The 10,476-nt window shown below is 43.5% G+C and overlaps 1 protein-coding gene across 4 annotated transcripts in view; it reads right to left on the bottom strand.

Annotated features, from left to right (window-relative positions):
* Positions 1 to 3,174: 3,174 nt before the first annotated feature.
* Positions 3,175 to 10,476, bottom strand: part of LOC138971601 (uncharacterized) — an 18,349-nt gene continuing 11,047 nt past the window's right edge. The window contains exons 1-4 of one of the 4 annotated variants that reach the window (XM_070344357.1): positions 6,865 to 6,983; positions 5,835 to 6,060; positions 4,720 to 4,965; positions 3,175 to 4,281 (exon numbers count right to left, since the gene is read on the bottom strand). In XM_070344357.1, coding sequence (XP_070200458.1) covers positions 4,060 to 4,281; positions 4,720 to 4,965; positions 5,835 to 6,023 — 657 coding nt within the window. In that variant the 5' untranslated portion in view covers positions 6,024 to 6,060; positions 6,865 to 6,983 and the 3' untranslated portion in view covers positions 3,175 to 4,059. Of the gene's footprint in view, positions 4,282 to 4,719; positions 4,966 to 5,834; positions 6,061 to 6,864; positions 6,984 to 10,476 lie in introns of those variants that run through there. The other 3 variants (XM_070344358.1, XM_070344361.1, XM_070344360.1) reach the window with 3 other exon arrangements.

The following is a 10,476-nucleotide window of genomic DNA, read 5'->3' as shown; positions in this document are numbered from 1 at the left end:
TTCCTCGGATAATTACCCTCCCCATCTATCAATACAGTCTATATAGTGCAAGGGAGGTAAGTCATGCTTTGTCACACACGGAAGGGAGGTAACTCTCATCAAACCAGTATACCGTGTCATTCTCAAGGGTTACCCCCCGCCCGCTATCATCCCGCCCCCCCCCCCCCCCACACACACACACACACACTAACCCTGCCCCCTGCTCCCCCTCCCTGCCTTCCAGATCATCGCGAATAATGTTTACGAAACGATCGCCTCAGTGAAAGATCACGAGAATTTACAGATTTCTCTCCCCTGTCTCCCCTGTTCAAAAAGGTATGACGCGCTCACTCATGAGGTATGCGTGCTTTGATCAGACGGTAACTACAGTGGGTGTGAGAAGGAGTAAACAAATCACGAAAAACACGTTGAACCAAATAGAAACTTGCCTTGCCTATACATCCAAATGTATGAGCTCACACTGTCATTTTTGGCTCACGTAGGGGAAGGGCTCCTAATATGGACCGGCTCCTAATATGTACCACCACCAACTAACGGCGCTAGAGCGCTCAAAAAAGTTTTATTCGCTGTATTCACCCTCTTTGGATAACTTGAACATGTCAAAACAGTTGCAGAAACACACATTTCTAAACCGTTAGGCTTTTTCTCTTTTTTCACTTTTGGCAGCGTTCACTCTAAATTTGCCGCCTAAAACGGACTCGTTTCTGTCTACAGAAAAGCTTTTATCAAACAGAAATGGCTATATATGACAGCTAAAACCGTATTTGTTACATTTTAGCAGTGTTGACCCCGAGTTTCTACTGCAAACAAAAAATAATAGCAAAATCTCAAAGTATGTGCGAGTCCCCTAATATGGACCACCTTCAACAAATCGAAGAAAATAAAAGCTAAAGGCTATTTTCATTAATTCATTAAGAAGCTTGCTGGTAATAACCTATAACTAGCCCTCGAGATTTAAAAAAAATGCAACGAAAAGTCTTCTTTTCGTGGAAGTTGATAATTTCACTTATTTTCACTCTGTTTTTGATAAGCTTCTTTAGTTTCCTGGTGTGCTTCAAATAATGCTCTCATCAACCCGAAACAGATAAATCTAGAGCATATTTTAATTAGGCTGACTTGTACACTAAGTTGTATCATGTTGTTTTGAAATATAGGGGGCTTTTTACAGTGATTAGTGAAGGCCGCTTCACTGGTCCATATTAGGCGCCCAGGCTCCTAATATGGACCCTTTGTGATTTTTTCTGTATTTAATTTTTTCTGAATGTGTATCAAAGCTATTTTACTCTAATTAGGCCTAACGGTTCACCTAAGAAAGAAGGACTACCAAACACAAAATGAAACTTCTTTGCACGAAAACAAGCTAGTTAATTTTCAGCAATAAACAAAAAGTGGTCCATATTAGGGGCCCTTCCCCTAAGTGTAGCCTATGCGATCGTAACTTTGTCTGTCTGTGCGTGCGTGCGTATGTGCGTGCGTGCGTGCGTGCGTGCGTGTGTATGTCTGTGGTAGAAACTCTAACATTTGAAGACGTCACATTACATTGACGTCACATTATGACGTAAGAGGGTTAGACGTCACGCGAAGGAAGTACTGAAAGTCTCGGTCATTATTATTTTGAGCGGGCCGAGACTAGTTGGCAGTCGTGTCCCTGTAAGTAGGCTACATGCAGACAGACAGATCTAGATCTAGTGTCTCGCTTTCTAGCACAGTTTCACCTATGCTCTTTCTCTGTGTGTGTGTGTGTGTGTGTGTGTGTGTGTGTGTGTGTGTGTGTGTGTGTGTGTGTGTGTGTGTGTGTGTGTGTGTGTGTGTGTGTGACGGAGTGATTGAGTTTGTGTTACTGTTTGTCGATTTCTTACGTGAGCCTTGATGGCTTCGCCTCTTGTTCTTATCCACATTGAAATAAGATTCGAGAGGTTTCTGAGAGAGGGGAGAGCAGAAACACCCGGGCGAAGCCGGGCCTGACTGCTAGTACATTTACTAAAATCTCCAGAAGTCACAAATATCTGTGATAATATAAATGTATGTGCATTTCCTGTAGCCGTTTCTGTTTGTTTTTTAGATCATGCAGAAAAATGGTTTTTACAAGGAGCAAGATCCGAGAAAACCACCGGCAAATACACCCTGGTGCATTCTCTGTAGTCAGGCAAACCTGACGCCCACAAGAAGTGGACCTACATGTTTGAAAAAACAACAACACTTGTGTGGGTTGAATTAGATACTTTCTGCTGCAGTTATAGAAGTAAATATTCCTTTTGGATAATTTTCCTGACTGCATAACAGCCTCAAACGTTAGAAATAGTCATAGTTGTGCGTTTATATAGGTAATTCCGCATTGATATTTATACATGTCATTGACATTGGTAATTAGTAAATTATCAATGTGGAAGTGATATATGTAATTTTTACTTGTGTCGCAATTATGCCGTCATACTATGGTGTCCCCTCCACTGAGGCCAGGGATCTTACCCCCAACCCCCTCAGTTCCCCCTATGGTATCAGTGCCCCCTCAGCCCTCATGGTTACACATTAGACGTGCCGCGTCTGCTATCCAGTTCGCGGTAGGATTAGAATATATACCAAACCGATGTCAAATACGAGCTGATTTGGTGAAATAAAGCACATTTCTACTTGCGAAACCCATCGAACAGCCATTAGGCTAAGCGAGAGAGTTCATAAAAAACTAGAGACTAGGTTTCTGGTCAAAACGAATGATTAATCTGCTGTATCATTCGCTTGTCGGAAAGACAATCGGCCTACGCGCATCTCTCTTCTCTTGTCTACTGTCTAGGAAGATTTATTCTACTCCCAAATAGCACTTCTTTGCACCTGTTATGACTCCTTCGTCCTCTAGAATCCCGTACCCACACCAAATACGAGCTGATTTGGTGAAATAAAGCACATTTCTACTTGCAAAACCCATCGAACAGCCATTTCCGGTGCTCGATCGCGGACATTTTCAGCTTTGAAGGCTATTTACGGGCAAATATCAATCGCTCCCTGACTTTTTAAGCATCGAGAAACAAATTTAGTCATCGCTGAATCAGTAGCTTACCTTAAATCCCGACATAAATCAAACAATACCTAGAAAACAGACAAAACTTGCCTTCACACGTGTCATGAGCGGCCTTCGGCTTCTGTTCGGCCTTTGACCGGTTATCCCCCGTGCATAAGCCCATAAGAACACAACAGAGTTATTTCCGAACATCGTCTATTACGCGTCACAGTAAAATTTAAAGGTGCAGGCCTTCCCGTACACACGATTTGTCTCGCTATCTCAACAGGTTTTTACATCGGGGAAAACATTTCCGAAACGTGGGTATTTTCTGTGTAGAGTACGAACGTTTTTGTATGAATTAATGACTTAACTGACATAAGTGGCTATCTGAGACATTAATTCATACTTAAAATTCCCATTGTTCATTTTGGGTGTGTGTCCAAGTGGACGAATGGTCTTATCCCTTGTGAAAGCGTTATGATGGTGAGCCTAAGGCTGTTTTCACAGGACTGACTCGGTGTGCCTTCAAGATAATAATCGGTGTTGACCGAAACTATACAACCCACGATGGATACGGAGTTGATCGAAATGGTTGAGGGGCGACAACTCAAAATGAAGACTGCAGCTCTGTAATGTCCCTCTCCCACAAATCCAGCTCCACGAAAAGTTTCGCCGGTTCATCAACGTTATAAGCTTCAAGCCGATTGTACACGTCTGCCGCGACGCTGTCGTCGATCTTTTCCGAATGGAAGACAGTGAAGACGACTCTCCGGGTGAGACTTTCACCCAGGTCCTTGAGACGTTGAAGATGAACGTTGATGTGGTCTTCGATGTCTTCCTGGGGCCCTGGCCCGTAAAGATTGGCGGTGTAACTAATCCCCTGCTCGCACGGGTAGTAAGTGCCCAGTGACAGCATCGAGACCTCCACGTGGGATGACGTCATGTTCCTCGTGATGTGGGGTGACGTCATGTTCCTCGTGACGTGGGATGACGTCGTGATGTGGGATGACGTCACGTTCTTTGTGCCGTGCGATGACGTCATGCTCTTCGTGACGTACACTTTAGCTTTGACCCAGTATGAGGTCCAGGTTGTCCTCTGTGACGACGTAGGATTTCCAGCTGTGGATGATTCGCTTTTGGGGGAAGAGGTGGAGCCAATGTCTTGAGCCAGCCTGCAGGAGTTGTAGGAATTCATCTCTCACCATTGCCGTGACCTCATGGGTGGGCTTCTTTAGCCTCAGCTGGTGAAGGTTGGACGCTTCAAAACCTCGCATGCGGCTGTGCTGCAAGCGAAAAGAAATTCCACGAAACAAAAATAAAATGAAACCGTTTTTAATGAGAATTTCGCAGTCTGGGTTACATTCGCAAGGGTTTTATGGCACACATGTCTGAATAATGACATCGGGAAGGAATTATGATGATTCAACTGAATGTGTGTGTGTGTGTGTGTGTGTGTGTGTGTGTGTGTGTGTGTGTATGTCAGTGTGTGTCAGTGTGAGTGTGTGTGTGTGTGTGTGTACGCGTGTGTGTATGTGTGTGTGTGTGTGTTTGAGAGAGAGAGAGAGAGCTAGGCGGGAGAGAAAGAGAGACAAACAAACAAACAAACAGGTTGACGCCATAAACACAAGTCAAAGGCATGACACTTTTGAATTTTCTAACATTCTACAGCATCCCCGAAATAGGTGGAATCTAGCTTCTATGCTTTTACCCTAGAGTTTTACCCTGGTCATGACGAGATGCCATCCGGCGTTCCTCATCCTCCCGCCCTTGGCGTGACTGTTGCCCGCCGTTACCGTCACGGTCTCGTGGCGAAGGTCAGGGTACAGCTCTTTGTCGGAAAAATGCTCGAAGATCTTCCGTCGGAACCGACTGTATATCCCGTGACCTTGCCAGGCGACCTTGACCCTTGAGGCCAGGAAGAGCAGATACTGACCTCCAGCCTGAAGCTGCGTGCTGGTGAAAGCGACCTGCGCAGACATAAAGAAACCAAAGTTTGTGTGAGCTTTTTTGGTTCAGGAGCATGGGATTAGGTCTTGGCTGATTAAAATCCTAGTCTCGGATTTCTTGAGAGTAATCACCCAAAGACTCATCTCCGAAATCCGTCCGCAATGACTTAAGTCGTTATCGTCATGGTCTCCAGTCAGACACTGGGGCATTTGGCTTTTGCCGAAGAAGACATTATAGGTATACGGTTGATCTTACCGTTGGCCGGTGGGGGGGGGGGGGGGGGGGGGGAGGTTCTGATGAATTTGACGCATCTGGGGAACCCACTGTACCTTGATTTGGACCAATACGATTTACTCGAAAATGCGCCACCAGTATTGTAATTAATTTAATCAAAGTGGATGAATAAGCTTTTAGAGCGCCGCCTCTCTCCAGTGCAGGAGACACTGAACAAGTAGTGCAGAGGCGCCGCATGTGGACAGGACGGATACCGCCCTCTACGACGCGGCAAACTAGTAACAATACCAAGTACATAAACTCGAGAGAAGTTATCCAACCCAACGCTCGAAAGAGTGCTCATCAAGTTCTTTGCCCATTTTAAGGAATTTGATTGAAGCTTTTTAAACCCTTGTTTTGCAAGGTGAAAGCAGTCCTCCTTCGTGGTAGCATTATTTGAAACAGAATGTTATGGTATAACTTTGCAAGCCTCATGCAGGGCTTATTTTCCGCTTAGATATTATTCTTTTAAAGTAAGAAACCAAGGCCAATGTTCTTACCATCGTCATAATACTGATGTACTTTTGAGCATTTTGTTCTGTCTTGTGGTATCGTACTAGCGAGCTATCGGTCTGAGCTAAGCTGTTGGGGAAAGGTAAGAATTTGCTTCACTCACCAATTCGCCCTTGACCTTGTATACAAAGGCCTTGACCCCGGGTCCGTGCAGGAGGTGAGGAAAGGTAGAGGGGAGGTAATCTATGCCGTGGTACACGTCACCACACATGTTCACGACGGCCTGCATGTCGTCCATTGAGGCCTCGCTGAGTTCTTCGTCAGACTCTGGGTAGGATGACGTGGACATCATTCTTCTTGACTGTTGCTTCGAGATCACTGCACAGATACTAAGGCATTTGTTTGTGTTAACACAAATTGTGTGTGTGTGTGTGTGTGTGTGTGTTGAGGAGGGAATTTTTGTATGGATACATTTTGCGCGCGGGCGCGCGTGTGTGAGTGTGTGTGTGTGTGTGTGTGTGTGTGTGTGTGTGTGTGCATGTGTGTGTGTGTGTACGTGTGTGTGTTGAGGTGGGAATTTTTGTATGGATAGGCTACATTTTGTAAAAACCACTAGCAGCTTGTTAAGAAATTAATTCATCAAATCATCCCAACCAGCCACAGCAAGCAGTCAGGGTGTTGAATTTTAGTATGTGTCAAAGTGGAAGATAGGTCTTATTCCATGTAAAGTTATGTCCAGATCTGAGATTGTGAGCCAATCTGATTATACGGGAAGGAGTGTGCCTTTAGACTTGACTAACAAGATATACAACAAGTAGTGGTTAGCAACAATGTAACTGACAAACTTCAAACTGAATTTTGGTGCTTTCCTCTAACATATTTGAAACAAAATCAATGTTTACTTGTGTCAAGTTTCTTTTTTTGGGGGGAGAGTATATAATAATAACGGGTCATCGCTTAGCCTAAGTTAAAATGGGACTGCTGCAAAGATGGCAAGAAGCAATACTCTTTTGAGTTTTGGTGTGCGTGGAATACTGAGAGTACAGTCACGTCATTGAATGTTACATATATATGCTTTCTAACACAAGGCAACGACATCATACACTGCTATACTTACACATATATTTAGATCACAACTGGTAACACAACCTAAAAGCTAACCGTGCAGGGCAACATGAAAATGAGAAACTTACCACAGTATATGAGAGACGAAAAGGTTGATGAAAGATCTTTTTGGACACTAGCCCTTCACCACCTCTCCAGTAATCGAGTGCTTAACACTGCCGGTGTAACACGACATTTTTACTCCACGAAAAAGTTACTCCGGAGTAAATATTTCGTACGAAATTCTTACTCCGAGTACACTTTTCGTACGAGAAAAGAACTCCCCAAGGCACGAAAAAATTACTCCCTCCACGAAATTTTTACTCCCCATTTGTTTTTACTTCCAGTAAAAATCTCGTACGCAAAAATGGGATGCGGGCAAAGGGATAATGCCAATAAGTGATCTCGCGCACACGAATGTCGCGCTACCCTCCTTCCACGTCTCCCAGCACCAAGACTAACAGGGGACAAGGGAGTAAAAATTTCGTACACCTGGCATGGGAAGTTAAATTGCTCGTGTTGGGGTGAAGTAATGTATTCGTTATTTATTCGTCAGGGGAGTAACATTTTTGTACGAAATGTTTACTCGGAACTCACCTGTCTTGGGGAGTAATTTTCTCGTGCAATGGGGGAGTGCTTTTTTCGTAAAGGGAGTAAGTTTTTCGCACGAAATGTTTACTCCGGAGTAAAAATCTCGTGGGAGTAATTTTCTCGTGTTACACCGGGACTATCGAACGCAAATTATGATACTCAACTTGCAACGGAACATTGATCATTTTTGTTCTCAGAAAAAGGCCGGGTGAGCATCCGGGCAGCACCGTGACAGTTGTGTGTGTGGTGTGGAGGGGGGGGGGGGAGGGGAGGGGGTAGGAGGGATTTGAGACTGAGGTTGTTACGGAGGTCGTGGTAAACCCTTTACAGCGATCTCTGCTCCCTGCATTTCTGTGGTTGTTCCCTTTTTTTCTTTTTTCTTTTTTTTAGAGAAAAAAGCAGCTTAAACGATAAAGAGGCGTACGATTCTATGCAACTTCTTTGTTCTGCAAATATAAGGGAGGGAAACCTATATTGGGCATTTTACTATGTGAGCCACCCCCTCTTAACGATCTTCAAAGAAAAAGCCATTCTTGTTTTCACACTGATTTCAGTGCAGTAAACAGGATGGTATACGAAAATGTTTTTTAGTCGCTTCCGATGCGAAGACCAAGAGTTATCTCCATTTTTCTGTATTGCCCATAGATACAAAGTCAGTTTCACAATGGATACAGCAAACAGGATCTCCGTCTGAACAAAAGTGTTTGAAAACAGATAAATAACGGCAAGTACCAAGGTACCTGAAATTATGTATAACAGTGCGCCATTACGGGGCCATGATTTTATTCAAAATAAAACAAACACCAAAAAAACCCACCCAAGTGATCTGTATAGTAAATGGGCGCTGGCTCATTCATGTCAATTCTTAATCGTCCTATTAATTACTTTTGCATTAGAATCTGGAAGAAAAAACTTGAAACCACAAAACGTAAAAGTTAGGGTACCCAATATAGGGCCCCCTCCCTTACGACTAGAATTTATGTAATGAAGCTTTTTTGTTGTTGTTCTTCTTCTAAAGTTGCGCCGCTTTACGCGGCTAATGATTCAGTCGAGCGTTTCTTCGGCTCAGCCGCGGGAACACAACTGCTGCAGTTATTGAAGATCACCCATGCAGTCAGTAGCTTCGCAGTTCTGTGAAATACTGAAAAAGGCATTCTTTTGTGCCTGTTACGAAAGTTGACGTTTTAATGTTCGTGTCTCTGATGATATCACCAACAAATATTGTTCATTCTAGTGTATCCGTTTTCTTAGACCTATATTCTCAACACTTGTAGTGGAACCCCCCTTTTAAATGGGGGGGGGGGGGGGGGGGGGTTCATTGTTATGGGGGCCTCCTTTCGCTGAACTACTATTTGTGCTTTCCGTTATCCGCACTGATTGTTTTCGGTATTTTCTGTGCAGTTCAGTTGCAGAAGATATTGAATAAGAATTACTAGAAAGTCAGTTTTAACCTCGCTTTTGGTCTCGATAATGTTTTTGCAGGAAGAGATGATAGTCAACATGTCCTTTTGTCACAGGCTAATTTACACGTTTAACAACAGTTACAAAGTAAAATTCGCCGTGCTGAAAAATATCCGGGTTCGCAGGTTGAAATGTATCAGTTGCTGTCTTTAAAGGGCTGGATGTAAGGCCTAATGTGTGTGCCGTGTGTGTGTGTGTGTGTGTGTGTGTGTGCGTGTGTGTATACCGTGTACTGTGTGCCACAGTTTGTGTGTACGGTATGTATGTCAGTGTGTGTGTGCGTGTGTGTGCGTGTGAGTGTGTGTGTGAGTGCTGTGTGTGTGTGTGTGTGTGTGTGCCTTTGAGTGCTCTGTGCATGTGCGTATGTGTGTGTGTGTGTGTGTGTGTGTGTGTGTGTGTGTGTGTCATGTGTTTGGGGATCGATGGGTTATTTTAAGGCAGCAATCGTAGAAAGTCTACATTATTGCATAGTCACCTAACATACACTTCTACGCTCACGCATCCTTGTGTTGATCAGTATTGTCTATATGATATGATAATGATATCAGGTTGTCTAGCGAAACGAGGCCGAAACAGGCACTGTGCCCATCATAACAGAAGGGACACTGACAATCTTGGTTAAACATGCAAGCAATATTATTCATTATGTTATTAAAGGGGCAATGTTTCTTCTATAATAATAACCACAATTACTTTTGCAAGGAACTCGTGGTTTATTCTAAGAACGGCTGAACACCGACTGCTGCCTGACAATCGCGTCGGAGACTGAGGTTTTGGCGGTGGTGGGGGTAAACTGAAACCTTTTCGGCGATCTTTGAACTCTGGAACACTCTGTGTTTTACCCTTGGCTTTGTCATTATTTTTTTCTCCAAGGAAAACTGTTTAAACCCATGATTTCAATACGATGAATAAGTTTACGATTCTATGCAACTTCTTCTTTGTCTACACAAAGCTTACACACCATAAAAACTAGGCAAATTCGCGAAAACAAGGTTCCCCTTGTTTGTTTATTTTTTTTTCTTTCTGACAGGCACACGTTTTCCTGTCACATTTTAAGCTGTTCTGATTTGTTGTTGATTTGAACGAGGGGAACCTTGTTTTTGTGAATTTGATTCAGTATTTTGGGGGGTGTCTGTGTTGTCTGTTCTACAGTATTGAAACTATATCATGTTGAATAAATATGTTTGCTGCATACGACAGGGGAATGAATGGCCTTTCTAGTCATCTAACCGGTTTTAACATAAACTTCCTCATCATAAAGATATGCACAGTTGCACACACGCCCATCTGCCTAGTTTTAATTTGGTTTATCAGGAGTAATATATGTGACTAGCGTTTTGTTGTTGGTGCCGTTGCAAAACTTTCATGCGGTCGAGGGTTTCTCAGGACGTAAGTCCTCTAGTCATTGAAGATCACCCATGCACTCCCTGAGCTGTTCTGTGTGATGCCCAACAGGTATTTGTTCCCTATGACAAAAGGTGACTTTTCATGTCCGGGTCACAAATGACATTAACAGCATATACTGTTCATTCTCAGTAGTGAATCTGTTTTCTTTGTCATACTCTCAACACTTGTTACAAATTGCTTTTTAAATTGAATGGAAGAGCGAAACTGAGAAGTGTAACTTCAATGTGATGTGTGTCAGTGTG

The sequence above is a fragment of the Littorina saxatilis genome, linkage group LG7, assembly GCF_037325665.1.
Source record: "Littorina saxatilis isolate snail1 linkage group LG7, US_GU_Lsax_2.0, whole genome shotgun sequence".
In the NCBI taxonomy this organism is placed as follows: domain Eukaryota; kingdom Metazoa; phylum Mollusca; class Gastropoda; order Littorinimorpha; family Littorinidae; genus Littorina; species Littorina saxatilis.
Note: the sequence above shows the minus strand (reverse complement) of the source record. Positions and strands in the feature narration are given on the sequence as shown.